Raw genomic sequence first — 19,280 nt, 5'->3', positions numbered from 1 at the left:
GAAGCTAAAAACATAGGGCAAGGTTCAGGGTGCTCTAGCCAAAATGACCCACTGTAGAGTGTTTCTCAAACTGCACCTTATCCTGTTGGATCATTCCAATAATAATATGCTGACAGAGAAGACAGACTGTTATGTTGTTAAAAGATCTTTCCTCTTGTTAAGATGCTTTTTCCAGCCAAATGCAAAAATTGAGGAAACCTTTCACAATGCCTTTTGTTGTTTATTTTTTATGATTATAATCTTTCATGATTTAAGATAGTAGTACCAGAAAGAGGCCTTGATTTCTGTAAAACCTGAATGTTTGTTTGTATCCACTTCTTTCTTTCACATAACAAGGGTAAGCATCCTCCATCTAGACTCTGACGTCTATAAATTTCACCCTTCCCACCTCCTCTCACTTTTTTTTTTTTTAAGATGATGACTTTGCAACAAATTGCTATAGCACATAACATTTAAAATAATTTAGAGACATAACAGGAAGAGTGGGGGGTTTCCACCGTTTTTTTAGTGCATATTCACAGTAATTGATCTGAAAAGCCTGGATGGTCTCAAGAAGAACACAGGCCCCAGAACAGTACTGGAATTTTGGGAACTCTGATGGCAACATGCTGGAATACACCCTGAAACAGAGACCTGGGGATGGATATGAGACGCTCATCAGGCCGGTGTACACACTAGCATTTAGCTCTGGATTCCGAGACTGCTAAAATGGATTTGCAGGATGCATTTCTCAATGACAAAAGACACTGGGTAGTCTTTTCAAGAGAACACATAAAAGTCTATCTCAGAAAAGCACAGCCCCAGTTAAAATAGGTAGAAAATGCCATTAGACCATATATAGTTTGATTTCAGCTACTTTAAATTTAGTCATATGATGAAACAGATAGGTAAATAGATGCAAAAATACCCCAATTATTTTAGTCATCTATAGATGAATATATTTCTAAGGTTCTTGCCTCCTTTCCATATGCTAAATTATCTTTTTTTCTGCTAACATAAACTCATACATAATTAACAACTTGTAAAATGGACAAGTAACGTATAATAGGAACCATGAATGAGCCCTCAACCACAACAAAAAAAGCTATGAGCAGAGACTTCGCTTTAGCTGTGCTGATCTTTTGAGACTGCAGTTTAAAGACTTTCTTACATCAGGTGATCCCTGAAAACTCTTTACCAACAAAGGTGACAGAATTCATAATACAGTATCAAAAAGCCTTTTATTTTGGTTTTGAGCTCTGAGAATAAAGTTCATATTTTGCAGCATTTGACTACTTAGGCTTAAATGACCTTAATAATTCCCACAGCTGCTAGGATTTGGACTAGTTCTCAAAGTCCACCAAAAAGAAGAAAAACCTGCAGGTGATCCCTGAAAACTCTTTACCAACAAAGGTGACAGAATTCATAATACAGTATCAAAAAGCCTTTTATTTTGGTTTTGAGCTCTGAGAATAAAGTTCATATTTTGCAGCATTTGACTACTTAGGCTTAAATGACCTTAATTCCCACAGCTGCTAAGATTTGGACTAGTTCTCAAAGTCCACAAAAAAGAAGAAAAACCTGTATTTTAAGTAGTTTAAAAGAGACGTATGAAAACTTTGATTTGTGGCTTGCATGTATCACGTAGGACATGAAGTTCTTTATTCGGTGCAAAACTGTGCAGCTGACACTGTGGTAACCATAAGAATTTTCAAGTAATGGTTTGGGTAAAAATGGATAAATAAATTTTTCTTTAAAAAATCTACAGCTGTGCAGTGTTTGCATATTAGGAGATAAAATGAACAGAATTTGCAGTTTGAGTAATGCTTAAAATGAAATGGAAGCTTTTATAGACACTATTGTGTTTTTTAAGATTACACCTTCAAGTTAGTTATGAACTTCATAGACTAAAATGATAATTTTTTCCTTTTAAAGAAACAAACAAATCTTAACTGCTTTACAATTAATATCATATTAATATATTATTTCATGCACACACAGAGTACAACGTATATGCTTCCAATATTTTGTAACTTATGGAGCTAAAGTCAAGAAGACAACAGAAGAAACAAGATTATTGGACACATTTGATGATAAACTCAGGCTTCACAGAAGATTGAAGAGACCTGAGATTGTCTTTCTGTAGCAAAAGTGTCTTTCCCCAAAATTTCATAAGACATGGCTGATGACAATATCAACTTCATCTGTGATATTTAATATAAAGGGATATAATCCTGTCCACTGAAATAAAAGACAAGCTATAAGAGAAAAAAATAAGCTTGGCTTTCTAAAATTTACAAAAAAAAAATAATTTACCCACCCAATCATCAGTGAGTTGACCTACAAGACCCTCTCATATTTTGTTACTTGCAATACTAACATAACCATTATTAATTTAGACTTAATCTATCAATGTATACCTTCTTAGATTTACTTAAAATGTATATCTCTCATAACCTGTGGTAAGACATAAACATGATCGTCATACCCTAAGCACAGCACAATGCACTCGTGCATATAAAAGATGATTTATTTTAGTTCCAAAATACATAATCTCAAATGTGCAAAAAATACACCCTTAGCTTCACTACTGGACTTGCTGATGAAAGAAATGTAGGGTCACACACGATATCACTTCCCAAAGCCACATTTCGCTTCCTCTCTTCCCCTGTCAACACAGAAACTCTAGAGCAGAAAGAAATCCATCTGTGAGACTGTTTTCAAATAATCTTCTGCTTAATTTTAGAATCAGAAACTGGAAACATTCACTATGTATTGCCCCACTAAACCTGTAATAAGATATGGTTTTGGTACACGAAAGCAACCACTTACCCTTGCCATTTGTTCTGCCAATTGCAGTCGTCCATCTAGTTCACGTCTGATCTGGGCTGCTTGCTCATCTCCATTATCCAACTTGGACAGAAAACAAAAATAAAATTAACTGAAAAACACACACTGTATTTTAACTTTATAGCAAGTAATGTGATTAAAACCAAAACAAATTAACTGCATCTTTTTCATCTTAAAATCAGTGAAAGACTGAGCAAATATAGGGCTTTGAGTCTTACCAAGACGAGAGAAATGTAATGGCCACCAGTCACCCATGGCAGTCCAGGTCTCTGAAGGGTAACCAGCATTCCCTTCAGTTTTTAATACTGAGGCTAAACAGAGGTATTATTTCGTTATAAAAATAGCAGCTGAAAACATGGCTCACTCCATGAAGCAGAAACTGGAATGACAGACTGGCTTAGGAAACATTTGCAAGGAAATCTGTTCTTTGGTGCCATGAATTCCTGTACAGAAATATATAGATAAAGAAAGATGTGTGGCTATACTTTTAAGTATGATATTATTTCACTCACATTAGCTCTTTTTCTCAACTATTGGCCAGTTGCTTACATCAAGGCATATCCAAATTTGAGCCTCCAGTATTTTCAGACCTAGGGAATAGTCATGACTAAACATCTGACTTCCATTAGGGAGGTAAAGGGGAAGGACTCATCTCTTCACCTCACCATAGCAGCTAAGTCTCAAGAGAAAGGAGACTCCTCACCTCATTTTCCACCTGTTTATTTGTTAAGGCCAGTGGGGGGAGTGTAGGTGAAGAGGGGCTTTACCTCAATGCAGGGGCCTGCAGAGCTGGTTAAGAGGAAGAAGAGGGATGTATCTGGAAAGATGAGGCACAATTTGCCTTCTTACCTGAATAAATGCCAAACAAGGACAAAGATGGAGACCCACTGGAGGGCTCTCTGTCCCTAGGGGCAACCACAGACATGATGCAACATACTGATAACTGTGCATATTTAGTATGCACCTAAGGTTTAAGGATACCTGAATGACTCTTTGCTAAAAACATCCAAAAACCTTAAATTGATCGGGGATGTACTCTAGCAAAAATTGGTTCTCTAATTAAATGAGACCTTCAGCTAAAGAACACACAGTTAGTTTGGTAAATGACTCATTACATTAGGGTTTTTAGGTGACTGCTATTCAGTGTGTCAGGAAAAATACATGTCACCATCTCCTTTGCAATGCCCCTCAGATATAGCCATTAGGTCTTACTGAACCAAGTCATTAATGAAAATTAGGCATTTTTTTCTTCCAAAAAACAATTTTTTAAAAAGGAATAATTAAAAACACACTAGCCAGTGCTTACAGGTAAATTACAGCAGTGTGATTAATGAAAATCTGCCCACATTTAGCAACAGGATAAAAAGTTTTCTACTGCTGATAGGGAAGTGATGAGAGAACACTCAATCTGTCACCTGTGCAATCTGGTGTCTCACAAGATCCTTTCAGGAGTTGATCCAGACTACCAGAAAGGAAGAGAAGAAAACCTGATAGCATGCCCACCAGAGGCTCCAGTTTAAACTGGAGCATAGATGATGGACCACATTCCAGACTGGAAGGGTCCTCCCACTGAGTGTGTTTTGTAAATCTGCTCCATGTTTGACTGTGAGTACAAATGGCAAGAGTGCTCTCTACAAAAGCAAATACTTTGGGTTTTAACAATACAATCACAATATTTCAAATAAATTCACAGATTTGTATTCTTTCATTTCCTAAAAGAACAAGAGACTGCTTATTGAACTTGTCATGAAGAACATTCTTAATTTCTATTTTCCTTTGTATTATAACCACATAGTTTTTGCAATTATTTTTATTTAATCAGTACAAAAATCAGTCTAATATGAAGAACAACTTTGTTTTCCTCTTTAGGCTAAGAGAAGATCAACATCATTTTTATAATATATCTCATGACAGGCAATTGTTTGAAAAACCTGTGTAAAGGTAATGATTTAATTTTGATTTCTGCAAAAAGGAGTGTGTGAGAGAGCAGAACGATGCTGAAACTTTTTCCTGTGACAAGACACCTCTATTATTAACTCATTTATGGAGGCAAATTTTTTTTTTTTTTTAAGGACTGATATTTAGCTATTTTTCAGTTTAAGAAAGACATGAAATAATAATTTAAGCTAATGAAGGTGTAACCTGGTTTTGTATATCTTAGCATTTTTTCCTTCACAATACATTGCTTCCATTATCTGCTTGCAATCGAGTACTTAAAAAATTGTTCATTTCCCTACTTAAAATTTTTAAACTTCAGTCTTCTTCCTGAAATACATTTTAATGGTTTTGTTAATGTATGTATGTAATGCTGTTTTGCAAGGTATAGAAAGAAGGTGAAGAGGTGAAACACCAAAGAACAGCTGCTTTACTAATAGCAAAGAGCCAAGGTAAGAATGTCTGATAGGTCATTCACAGATGTCCTAATAAGAAGTTGTTGATATTAGTACTTTCTCAGTATGCAAAATGAAGAGACAATGAAAAAACAGTAATGATAACACATTCCATGCAAGGTCATTCTACTTATTTTTATTCCAAATTCAACAAAATTCATTAAAGACAACCTCGCAAGCAGAGCAGTCAGTTATTATGAATATCTAATCAATCATACTTTATATATCTACAATATCTGAAGTGACAAAAATGGTAAGACTGAGTAGATTCTGAAAATGCAGGTGGTATTTGGAATTCATTCCTTGTGTGCACAGTTTTGAAGACACTTGATACAACCCCCTGTACATGTGGGAATCAGTGACAAGAGTTAGCACAAAGTACACTCTTTTCCTAAATTCCTTATTCATCCTGTACCCAAGACATCTGTGGAATGCACAGGTATAACAACCACTGCACTAATTTTCATATGCAGAGAAATTAATATAAATGCAGAATAGTAACTCAGATCCTTCCCAGTACGGCAACTGAAATTTGGTTTAAAAGAAAAAAAATCACTAAAAATCAAAGTAAAGGGTTCTTGATTTGTTTTGTCGTTCCTGTTTTGTTTTTAAAGAATAATTGGCCTTCACATGGTGTGACATAATGCTTCCCACCCTTAAATATGAAGGCACGTTTTTTAAAAAAAATTATAGCCTTAGAGATTGTTTTTAAAAAGGGTACATATAAACTCCATTTAATAAGAACATTCCAGCTTTCTCCAATGGTAGTAATTATACACCACAGCTATTTTCTGAGTGCACCAACGCTAGAGATGCTCTTCATGATGATTAAACCTCACGTAACCAATAAGTCAGTATTTTAGCAGCAGAGGACTCTCACTACAGAAGACTCTACAGACTCTAGAGGCCTGTTTTCAATATAAAATACACTGGAAGTCCTGACCAAACAAGCCAATGCTCAACTAAATGCAATATATTTGTCCCCCAAAACTTGTAAAACCAAGGCAAAGATGCTGACTCCCCTTTTGAGAGCTAGTTAATTCAGTTGGAAGATTCCCAACTGACCAGGAGTATAAATACAACAGCTGTGTCACTTGTGCCCTTTCTCTTCACAAAGATGATTTTTTGTATTTTAAAAGCTTCTTCAGAAAAATCAGTAGTTATGAATGACTATGCCTGGGTGAACAAGAAGCTACATTTTAACTAAAAAAAAAGTGGTAGCTGATTTTTTTTTTTTCCCCCTCAGTGGTGTTATATAAATACAGCTTTGTAAAATAAACCTGTCACTGTTAGACATCAAGCTATTCATTCAAAAATGTTTTTATTCATTAATGCTTGAAGTTGCCTTTAACTTTTTTCCACTCTGAAAAGGACAAGCATTTTTAGTACAAACTTCTGTATCAGTAGAGATGGAGTAGGAACATCCTCGATATTCAAGTTGCCCAACAATTCTTATTACAGGATGCTTTCAGTTGTTTATTTAAGTGTGGACTTTTGCAAGACAGACTGAAGTTTTATACTCCAAGTTTCTGCTTTAACAATTTCAACCAAAAAACTCAGGCCAGGGAAGACAACACACTGCTTTATCCATAATATGAAAAACAGTGACCTTCTTGTCAAAGAGCTCTAGCACCATCTTGCTTTGAAGTTAAGACTTGAAATTTAGCAAGTCCCCATCTGTGAAAATCAGCTCAACTCTGGCCAAGTTATGACCCTTTGAAAAAATCTGCTTTGTGGCAGCTAGACTACAAATGGGCACTACCAGAGGCTAAATCAGTTTCAGTAGTCAGATTCATCTTCAGGTCATGATGATCTCTTCCTTGAGTATGCATGGAGACTACACTCTTCAGATTATCTGTTAATTTAAGAAGGACTGTAAGCATATCAGAGTTAAAAATCACTATTCAGATCAACAGCATGATATTTTCCTCGACAAACTGTTGTTAAATTTGTGTGCCTAAACAGCACTGAAAAAAAATACATCTGAATGAATGAATTAATGTTTCCATATTTTAACAGGTTGGAAAAGACTGCATACTTTATGATTCCTATTTAAATTTCTTTTTTTTTTAAATCACTTAAAAGTCTGTAACATATACGTGTATTTTGGTGCAAAAGAAAAATGATACACTGGCACAAAGACTGGTTAAATGTGCAAGAGCAACTTGAGGTAAAAAAGGTACTGATGCTGCCAAGAGGTACTGCCCATGGCACTCATCTGCATTCCTCTCCATACAAAGTCAGTCAGATATACTATGCCCAAGAAACAGGACCAGTTTGAGCATGGATGAGTATGGATGGGCTGCAAGTTATTGTTCTTTACATTCACAAGTGCTCAAAGTAACTGATAGTTTCTCCAAGTGATTATTTTATTAATGTTTGGTTAGCTTCACTGAAGCTTTCTAATTCACAGCAACATGCATGTGAAATTACATTTAGCTGCCCATAGTGACACAAATTTCTCTATCATGACTAAACTGACAGTACACGTATCTTAGAATTTGCTCTTCCTTCTCAAACACAAAATCCAAAGTCTTTTCACTCTGTGACAGTAATGGTCATTTTTAATTTACACAGGTGGAGTTGCTCTAAAGGAACAGACTGGGAAGAGTTTAATGTCTGCAGTGTCAAGGAGCTGCTGTGTGCTGAACACTAAGAGCCTATGAAGATTCCTGAAGTTTCCCAATCTTGTGAAACAAGATTGGCAGCTAAATATGTAAAAGGAGAAGGAACAACAACTTCCAAGTCAGGCTGAAAACAGAGCACCCAACTCCAGTCTGTGACAGCAGACACTTTTGGAAATTAATTCAACAGGACAGCTTCTGAAGAACAAAATCATCATGGAAGAAAATTAATTCCACTTCCTATAGGAGGGAAAAACAAAATTTGATTAAAGGGCAAGATGTGTGAAGCTTTCTGAATGGCTTCTACTGGACCTTTCCATAAATCTCCTGTCTCCTGTTTCACAGCATGAAAGACAGCTGTAAAAGGAAATAAAATGTAGTTACTATTCTACTTCAGCAGAGATTGTTGTTTAGCTTCAGTTTAAAACTCTTTTCTCTTCCTTGTGTATAGATTATACAGAGGTTTAATTCACATTCATAAAATAGATTTATAAAATAGCATTTAAAACCTCTCTCATGTCCTCTGCACCCTGCAAAGTCCCTACCACATATCATGCCAATGGCTATGCTGGTGGCTGACCCTGACTGTGTGATGGTGAAATCCTGCAGATTTCCAATAGAACTTTGCAAACGACAATCTTTATACACTCAGTTCTTAATTTTTTTTTCCTCAAGTTTTGGGAGCAGTTTTACAATAATATAAATATTGAAATTAGACGGGAGAGGGTACAGATGAGCAGAGCAAGAAATTAGTGTGTCACTGTCTTTGTAGCCAATAATGTTAACAAAAAATAATGCAGATAAAGAGCAAAGCCAGTCAACAGTCAGAATCTCAGTAGTTCTGGTTGGATAAAAAAAAACAAAATCCAATCAAATCAATGTTTCAAATCAATGTTTTCAAAGGCTGTGCCTGAGTACCTTCAATAAGTCCATGAGATGTAACACCAGATGCAGAATTTTCTTACAATCACTAGGTATTCTCAGAAGCTCAAAAAAACTCAAGCACCATCTCAGATGGTGAGAAGTTTTGAGTCTCTGAGATACCTTTATAAAATTCTAGACCTGCTTATGTGATTTCAATGTTGATTTATATATGTATGACTGATTAAGGTGGCAGAAGAGATAATTCATACTAATCGCTGGTACTCAATGATATATCAATTTGTAGAGAATGGTTATGATAAAAATATTAAAATCAACACAATATCTGAAGCAAAGATTACATTAATTAATGGAATAAAAAAATCAATGTTCTCAAAAATAAAACTGAAAACAATACAATTTTAACATCTTGGACTTGTTTTTCATCAACCATTGGACGCTCATTTTGGCAGTTTCCAAAATAATCAAAGCTGAGACTTTGGTACAGCATTTCCTGACATTCAAGCTTTAAAAACATATGAAGCACAGTTTTGAGAATGTCAGCATAAGCTGAAACATTATCTTTATCAATTAAATTTCAGTTTATTCAGGGACTACTATCAAAGACAGTAGGAAAACCTGGAATGAGACTCAAAAATAAACAGGAAACACATACAGTATTCAAGCTGATTACAACATATGTAATGCAGAGTTAAAGACTTGTAGTAAGTACACTGCACTCAAAATTTAACATAAAGTCTATGTATGTAAGTTGAACTTTCCCTGCACTTAGCCAACACTGTATGAGGTAAGACACTTCAAGAATAATATACACAGTATGTATTAATGAGAAAATCTCTAGCAAGAAATTTTTACACTGCAATGTGCAGATGTACAATGCAGCTTTATTCAATTACTATTTCCCTAACAATCATCTTTCATATTTCACTGCTATTAACCTTCTCAAGAAACTGTAACAAATTAAATGCCTTTTATTAACAACCAACTTGATTAAAGTCACCCAACAAACTTAGCCAAAAATTTATGTCCTAAACAGCAGAGAATAATCCAGTTTTTAAAAAGAGCTTTAAAGGATTTTTCAAATGTAATATATATTTTCTATTTAATAGACTTATTGAAGAAAATCAAAAAAGAAATTAATGGTTCAAAATTCATCCTAGCACAAAATAAAATGCAGGCTTCAATATTTTATTGCATATTTTCATCTACTGACTCAAACTAACACTTTGTGAAGCGGACACATGGAAAAGTAATGCAAATGTCTTTGCACAACAAAGAATGAGCTTATTGTGTCTCTAGTTGGATTTGAACAGATCCCAGCACTCTTTTTATCCTTATGAGCTGAGGACAGAGTAGGAGAGCAGATCATGAGTAGGAGAGAATAGATCACTGAACCGAAATTAAAATTGGTGTTCTGCTAGCCTAAATTCTAAGGGTTAAGAGATCTGTTTCTGTTTTTGGCCAAATTTTGACATATGGCATGTAAATAAATAAATAAAATTCAAGGATGTACACATCACCTTTTTGCCTAGGTATTTGGACAATAATATTTGAAGAAAGTCTCCTAAGCCCTCATATTTACAGAGGGAATCACTCTATCTTAATACCGAGTCTGCTACTAGTTTTCCCTCTGATTTAATACAAAGATAAAGGTGGAAGCTTTACTTGGTTCACAGAGGCTGTTATTCATGCAATGTGGGGTTTTAGAGAAAAAGATACACTGACTTAGATATAAACATTTTAAATATTTATTTATGCACAGCAGTCTGTGTAGGCATCAAGGAGAGAAAAATCAGAGAGCAGGTGCTTAGACAGTTAATTTGTCTTTAGCTAGCATTTCTTGGATTGTATTTTCATTATAGCAGTTCTCTATAAGCATTACAGACTCTTTACACATCCTTGGAATCATTATATTACTTGGATCTTACTATCAGCATATTCTGGAAGGGGAAAAAGCCAATAAAAATAAAACTAAAAAAGAAAACTCTAACATTAAAAATCTCAATTTTATTTTATTCACTACTTAAATGGCTTTTCAGTTAGAGTTGGTTTTGCTACACTGTGACAAGCTTGTTCAAAAATGCCATGATTTTGGTACTCTTCTGACTTTCTCCGTAGTGAAGAGAATCAAGTAAAGACATGTTAGTTTTATGCACTGTATAAACACAGATGAATATATATATATATATGCACACACCAATGGGAATACTGACCAAGAACAGTTGTACCACACTGATGTCTTTTTCTGCAACAACAGGCTCTTCAATCTTGCTTAGTTTTCTTGAACACTCCAAATTGCTTTTGTAGCAGAGGATCTATTTTATAAAGCTGGGGCCCTGAACTGCAAACTATGCCTCCTCCAATAAAACCTTGGTTCTAGCTGTAGCCCAAATTGTCTTCATAAATCAACTTCAAATTGTTACACAAATGGTTGCCCCTACTCAAACAGATATAAAAGCAGGACATTTAAGTATCCCTCTAGTTGTACATATCTAAAGATCATTGTGGACAGTGAAAAAATAGTCTACACGTCACTCTTTTTATGATTCTTGCTTGTTTATTTTCAAAGAATGATTCATATCCCACAGCACTAACTCTGACACATGCTTAGAAGTAATATGGCTGTTGCTTTCATGAGCATGATATTCATGCACTTTCCACTAGGTAAACCATAAAAATTTAAATAATAATACAAAAAGCAATTGAATTAGTTTACCCTATTTTTACATATATTGCATTTATAAATTGCAAAAAAAAGTTCCAGGAAGAATCTATTTAAGTTCAATGCAAGCCAAGAGCTTGTCTTTCCCAAGTAAACAATTCGTAGAGATGCAATAAAGCCTGCACAAACCCAAGACAGATTACTTGTTTCAAAACTTAAAAGTGTTTACAGACAATCAAAAGAAACTGAGGTTAGAAAATAGATAGAGCATCTAGTTGAAAGAAGCCATTCCTTTCTAAGAATCAGTTCTGTAAGAAGAACTTAAAAAAAAAAAAAAAAAAATTGTGATTTATTCTAAATTGCTCACTTTACAACCTACTGGTTTACCTTTTGGCTTTTTTTTGCATTTTGGCCAATCTCATAAAATTGTGTCCTTCAAACAATAAAATATGTAATTATACATATATAGAATTACCATTTCTTCTCCCAAATTTACCTTCCTATTTTCTCTCTGGATTATACAATCATCTTGCATGCAACAGACATAAGAAACATCCTGTTAGATCAGACAAGAAGTCCATATAGCCCACAATTATGGGTGTGACAGTGGCAGAAGAGCAGGTTATTTAAGTTGTGGAGCCCAAGGAAATGTGAGGGATGTTACATAAGGTACATCCAGGCCTAGTCCTACTAGCACCAACTTATGCATTTGCCCTCCAGGAACTTGTCCAAACTCTTCTGAACCTCTTGCTGCTGTCTGTCCTCATTGCTCCCCATGACAAAATGTTCTACAAGTTCTCCAGAAGCCAGATAAGGAAGTGTTGCATCCGTTTGAAATGCTCTGCAAACATCCTTGACTGCCCCGGTTTCTAGTGGTGTGAATTTTGATTCACCTTGGCTGCTACCACCATACCTTTGTAAATCTCAACCATACTTCTCCCCATCAACCTTCTCACCTCCAGAATGAAGACCTTCAGCCCTTCCAGTTTCTCAACAGGCAGCTGTTCCATGATTTTTAATGTTGCCCTCTAGTCCTCATTCACTTCCCCTAAACCCCTGAGATGGGACGTCCAAAGCTGTACACAATACTCAACATATGGGCATATGAAGGTTATATACAGCAAGGAGACGATGCTACTGTTGGACACACAACTAATGATTTCACCACAGAGAACTCAAAGTGTCTCTCTCAAGCTGTAACTGCCCATGCTCAGTTCAGCATCCTGTGGGTGTGCACTGGTTTATTTCTCCAGCACCGTCTTCCACACTGTGAAAGTCGAACTCTTCAGTTGTTGCCAGCTATGTAAATGCCTTCCACCTCAGCTTTGCCACCACAAAATTATGAGTATCCACACACAAAAGAGTTTAATTTATTTTCTACTCAAGCCTTTGTCTTGTTATTTGCATGGGTATCCTTCCTACAGCTAAGCAGTGCAAAAACTTTAGCACCCTGCACAGAGCCTATTTTACCATCCAAATAAAGCATCTTTTAAGTCAGAAATGTGGGGTCTCTAGCTAATTAATGGAGTGACAGAGAAGCCTCCAGAGACTTACTTAAGCAGTCGTCCACATGCCTATCATAAATAGTGTGGAGGTCTCAACTACACTGGTAATCTCTGGTGAGTAAGCTGATCAAAGAGACGAGTGTTCTTGTTCCCCCTCTCCACTTCCCCCGGACCCTGCTGAAGCAGATATTGGCTCCCTCCTTCAATACAAGCTGCCTTCAGGTTCTGCCTCGGGAACACTCTCCCTCATTCACCCTATCCAGGAAGGGATGGGCATTAAATGAGCTATGACTCACGACCTGATCCTCCTTAGGAAAAGTCTTCCACCCTCCTCCTCTCCCACTCCCTGCACAGAGATTACCATATCCAAGACAGCCCAAAGATTAGCATGCAAACCTTGTTGTTATATGCATATTTATGTCCTAAATGGGGTCACAGTGGTTTGTATTTCTCTGGAGTTATTCCTTCAGAAGGAAATCCCCTCTCCTTTTGCCTACCCTTCTCACTCTCCAAAAAGATAATGCAGAATGTTTTCCTGCTTTATTAGTCACTGATTATATTTTCTTTGGTGTGTTGAAACCAAAGGGAATATATGCAATTAGGGTGATAAATGTTAATGAGCATTGCATTAAGTAAGCAAAAGCACCTTGAATGTCATGCCAATATTTTTTTCCCAAAATAATTACAGGTGGCTGACTTAACTAGATAGAATATTTAAAATTCAGTCTGACAACTCACAATTGAAGCCCTGATTTACCACAGATTTTCCAAAAACTAGACACAATCTTGCTTTCAAAATGCACCACAAAAAAGAAAAAAAGACCAAAACACTCATCCACATATAAAAAAAAAAATCTTATTTCAAATAGGCAAGATGTTTTTGTTTAGTTGAAAGTCTTCGATTCTATTTAAACATCTACAATATCTGAGCATATTAATATTTTTTAAACAGTAATTTCTCCAAGAAAAACTACTTAAGAAAAATCACTGGGTAGAAATAAATATTGTAAATACTGAAGTAATTTTTTAAATACAATGTGGAGAAGCTAGAGGATGACAGAAATGGAACCCCATTTTCTCCCTTTCTTTTCAGTTCTATAGCATCAGCCGGAGAGTGTTTGCATTGCTGCCTTTTTCTGGAAGTCAGTGGTATCTAAAAAATAGATTTAAACTAGACATTAATGCATAAGAAGGCAAGCTTTATCTACAGACTTGTGTTGCACCATGAAGAACTAACTTCCACGTCTATGAAGGTTCTAATATTTGGAGTGAGGTCCAAATGAAAACAGATTATATATCTTCAGTCTATATTCTGTTTACTTAATGATAAGAAAAAAAGACCTTAAGAAGAAAGATGAAAAAATATTGCTTAAGATCATGTCACTAGTGTATCTTAAGGTGGGGAACTTCTTTTTTTGTGATGCAAGATAAGAGCCTGTGTCTGTTTTTCACAACAATCAACTGTTCCTCTTCTGAAAGAGTAATGTAATTGGAAATTTCCTCTGTTTACGAACAACATGACTGGTAACATATAGCTAAGAAAACAAGTCAGAGAACACCTTGTACATCAGTTATCCCAAAAGAATGATAACTCTGTTTAGCCCAGCCTAGAAACACTTGAAAATACCTCTAGTGACATAGACTCTATATTCCCTCTAAGCCAGGTTTAGTTAAATGCTAGGAAGCTTCCTAACTACTGGACTAAAGAGTTTCCTCTTCTGAAAGAGTAATGTAATTGGAAATTTCCTCTGTTTACGAACAACATGACTGGTAACATATAGCTAAGAAAACAAGTCAGAGAACACCTTGTACATCAGTTATCCCAAAAGAATGATAACTCTGTTTAGCCCAGCCTAGAAACACTTGAAAATACCTCTAGACATAGACTCTATATTTCCTCTAAGCCAAGTTTAGTTAAATGCTAGTCCAGTAGTTAGGAAGCTTCCTAAAGAGTCCAGCTGACCAGAAAGGAAGCATCTACTTGATAGTATTCTCTAGGTTCCATTGCTTGACTAGATCCCAACTGACTGTAAGAAGGCTTTGACACCTAACAAAAATGTCAACAGCAATATGTAGGTGTTTGCATTAAGAACTGTGGACTACTGTCAGCACCTCCTAGACACATTCTCTTCATTTTTGATCTAAGTACAAGACACAGCACTATAAAAACATTGGTTAAATAGGCAAATTTCAGTTTATCAAGTCCAGCCTTGAAAAACTCCTTCAATCTCCTACCTGTGCTTCTTCTAAAGTAGCCCAGCACTATCTCTTCTATAATGAAACCTCCTACTCAACCAGACACCCATTCTGAAAACCACCCTCTGTCTCCACCCCATCCTTTTCAGCAGAGCTGCAACTCAGTGACTTGGTTCCTAGTCCATAATCACTCCCAGGGTTACCTTGTACAAGGTGTAAAACTTTCCACTTCTTGATTAACTTCATGGTGGTTTTGTTAGTTTAATGTTCAAAATTATCATTAACCATTGAGCATGTCAGCTGCACCACCTTTTCCTTCAGTTTTGTACTGTCCACAAATTTGCTGAAGTTCGTCTCATCATCCAATCTGTTAATGAAAGTACTGAACAATATTGAACTCTGGAGTACTGTGCTCACAGCTACCAACTGGGCTTTTAAACTGCTGCCTGCCACCCTTTCAGCATTGTGACCTAGACAGTTATCCAGCCCTATTATAGTCAACTTGACCGGATCATACTTCTGCAACTCACAACTGTGAGTGGGGTGGAAGATCATGTCAAAAGTCCTACTGAAATCAAGGTACATTACTATTAACTGCTCTCCTTAGTCACATAGTCATTTTATAAAAGAAAGCAGTCAAGTTGCTCAGGCATGGTTTGCTCTTAGTACCCATATGATTACCTTTACACATGTGAAAATGGATTGCAAGAGGTTGTGCTCCACAGTCATTACAGGGAAAAAAGCAATATCTATAATTCTCAAACTTTCTGTACAAAAGGATAGTTTGTTCCTGCACTCTCAGTGAAATCTTTGAATTTGCAGGCTCTCCTTTTCCCCACACTGCAGTTTCGTAAGTGTCTCTGCATAGCAATTCTTCAAATTTGGAGTAAGTTCACATCTTTCTTTCTCAGCATTCCTCCAACTGTTGAACCATCTACAGGTGATTTCTGCAGCTCAGCTGCTACCTATGGTCGTGGTCAGTCCCAACTCTTCCCTGGTGTCGTGCAGCAGATCAAACAGAGCACTAATCACAATTTCTCCTTTGCATTTGTGTTCAGATACTGTCATCAGCACAGTCCAGAAACTTCCTCAGTTGTTTGCTTCCATGTTAATCTCCCAGAAAATTGGTGGCAGGTGTCTGAAATCCACCACTGGATCAATGCCTGGCATTGGGAGACTTCTTTTAATTGTTAATAGTCTTATCCTCCTGTTCGGGTGGTCTGTAACTGACCCCCACCACAACATCACTAATATTACTTTCCCTTCTGATCTTGACCCAGAGGCTGGACTTCCTGTTTGTCGCCCAAATATTTTAGACATATTTATGAACGCTCTCCTTTCTGAGAGAGAACATTGTCTCCCTTGAAGCTTTCTACCATATGTATCTTCTTCACATCCATTGCTTTCTTATTTAATCCTGAGATTAGCTCCCTATCTTCTAACAAACCTAGTTTAAAATCCTCTTTGTTAGAAGTCCTGTCCACGAACACATCCCTGCTTTCTTGTCAGGTTCATTCTATTACTTCTTACTAGTTGTTCTTCTCAAAACAAGGTGCCACAACCAAAGGTCAAAGCAGTACTAATTACATCAATTACGCAGGTTGGATGTGTCACCCTGGGCCATCTTTGCTCTCAGAGTCTTACAGTCACTTTTGATTTCCTCAAGGTCACGTCACTGGTGCCCACGCAGACAAGCAGCAAGAAGCAGTAGCTGGACTGCTACACGGGCCTCAGGAATCTCTGCAGCCTCACAGACCCAGGCTAGAAGCGAGTAAAAAGCTCCAACCAGCAGATGGGTGTCTCTGTCCTGCACAAGGTGGAGTCCCAAACTCTTAACACTTGTCGCTTTGTCCTTTTGCTGGTCCAAGCCCCATGACCCGAGGAGTCCAACACGCATTCTTCCCACAATTTGAGACACTCATCCTCCTCTGCTGCCGGGGTCCTGAACCAGTTTTCTAGATGAAAAATTGCAGAGATACAGGGAGCCATTCTCCTCCCACTAGAATTTACAAGATTTCAGCTTCTGTCCTTCAAACATGGGAACTGGAGGAAACTACTTAAATGTAGCAGGTGGGAAAACACCAGGAAGCCTACTAACCATTTGTGAAACACAACAGTTGCTTCAGTATGGTAAAATTGGAATAGTAGTCAGGTAAGATTCCCTAAGGAAGGATACGTGTTTCAGGCAAATCCTGCTCTCTCCAGCCTCCTGAGGAAAGACACAGTACAGCGAGAAGACTGTGCCAGATCAATGTGAGCATGATTTTACAGTGCTCCTAGGAATAAAACAAAGCTACTCCAGAAACTGTGTGTACTTTTGGAGGCTCTCTCAGGCATGGCTCAGTATTACACTGAGTCCTAGTGTTTCCACAAAAGCTTGGCACTGCATGACCAGCTAGGAAAAGTTTATTCAGGTGACAGAGGGACTGACTCTTTCCTTACTTCATTTCCAAAGGAATAAGTCTTTGTCATAGCCCCAGAGTGCTCACCATAAAATGTCTCCTTTCAACAGCAGCTAGAAGTCAACTTTTCTACTACGTAAGTAGCCTCAATTTTATTTCAGATTTTTCCTGTTTATAGCTAAAATGTCTGGAAGATGATTTATGTATTTGTTATCTCAAGAAACTGATTCCCACAGAGGACATAAAGTACAGATGAATCCTGTTTTCACTCTCCTCTTACTCTTTTCCTTCCCAGTAGGTTCTAAACTTTTAGACTGAGGGTTGCAATTATCTTTTCTTCCCTTTACTCAGTCACTGATCAAAAAAGGGTTATTTCAGTTGGCCTGAGAATGTTTCAGGCCTGTATCAAGAAACTAAAACGAAGATAATCTACCTACCTATAGAAGAGCTACAGAGAGAGAAACAGGCACTTTCTTGTAAACATGTTGGAAGTTTGAAACTATGAACATTTAATCATAAAGCAGACAGCCTCAGCACTAACACCAGACTGCATCTGGATGATGAGTCTTGGAATATGAAATACAGCAGTAAGTGACAGGCTAAGGAGCACCTCCATGTTGGCTCTTCTGGCAGGAATCAATCTTTTGGGGTGAGAGGGTGTCTGGAGTGGACAGGCTGGAACATTAGAGATGGAGAGATTAGATCCTAGAGATTAGGGCAGATTCAGCAGAGGAGACAGCTGAAGAGGTGACCTGAGAGTTTTTCAGTTTTTAGAAGAGATACAAAACCACCTTCCTAGAAGATAACAAACAGACACACAAACTTTAGCATATTTGAGGAGAGCTGCAGATCTCTCAACGACTTCACATACACAATTACTCTTGCACAGGGCAGTCTAAAATATGTATGTACTGTATATTAGCCAGCTCATTTCCAAATTTACCTGCACCTTTCCCTTTGGAGTGACTGGTGTGTGGGAACCCATATGAACTTTGTCCATGCGGACAGCTGGAAAGGAACTTCCTCTCAAGAAGTGAGAGCTAAGAGGGTTCTCCCTTAAAAATTTAAAAAAAAAGGGGAAAAAAATCAGCTAAGCTTCAGAACAAAACATTCAGTACCAGTGAGCAAGAGGGATGCAGCAACATAGGCTCACTCTTCTCCTGTGTTCTTTTCAGCTACTTCTGCTGCCCTCACACTGGCTGCTGCAGGATGAAAAACTCTGCAGAGGAAAAACTCTAAATAATCAAATTGATCCTTGGGATGAAAGTGATTGTTCTAAGATAAAACTGCTTTACTTTGAATTGATGAAGAAGGAATACAGAATACCACCATGTCTTAAGCAGAACATGTGAGAAATTCATGCTAAGGGTCCTTAACTTATTCAGCTTGTTCATATGTGCATTCATTCAAATGCACATATAAGCTAGTAATCAGACACATGAATAAACTTAATCGTCAGTCTGGAAATGTGGCTGCAAAAATTACTTGTTTTCTATTTATTTACCTGAAGACACAGAATCTCTCCTTAAAAACAACAAAACCAAAAATTATACAGCAGACTTTGGGAGAAAATATTTATTATCTCTTGTTTAATAACAAAGTCAAGGAACTTCATCCTCAGCTGGTAATATTAAACATGATGAATCCAACTCACTGGTGATGTTAATATAAGTGCAAGTTTAATGATGGATAGATTTGGCTTCGAGTGTTGAGGTAACTTAACTCCCTTGGATGTGGATCTCAATGTCAAAACAGCATTAATAACTTCATGAAGGCTCCAAATTATATTT

At 36.9% G+C, this 19,280-nt stretch overlaps 1 protein-coding gene across 1 annotated transcript in view; it reads right to left on the bottom strand.

Annotated features, from left to right (window-relative positions):
• Positions 1 to 19,280, bottom strand: part of LOC103770941 (calcium-dependent secretion activator 2-like) — a gene marked incomplete at both ends in the record, with an annotated part of 62,503 nt that overhangs the window by 32,291 nt on the left and 10,932 nt on the right. Inside the window, one exon of the mRNA XM_008938218.1 lies at positions 2,812 to 2,892. Within this exon, the coding sequence (XP_008936466.1) occupies positions 2,812 to 2,892 (81 nt within the window). The remainder of the gene's footprint in view (positions 1 to 2,811; positions 2,893 to 19,280) is intronic.

The sequence above is a fragment of the Merops nubicus genome, unplaced genomic scaffold, assembly GCF_000691845.1.
Source record: "Merops nubicus isolate BGI_N331 unplaced genomic scaffold, ASM69184v1 scaffold4124, whole genome shotgun sequence".
NCBI lineage: Eukaryota > Metazoa > Chordata > Aves > Coraciiformes > Meropidae > Merops > Merops nubicus.
The sequence above is the reverse complement of the archived record's forward strand: the minus strand, read 5'-3'. Positions and strand labels throughout refer to the sequence as shown.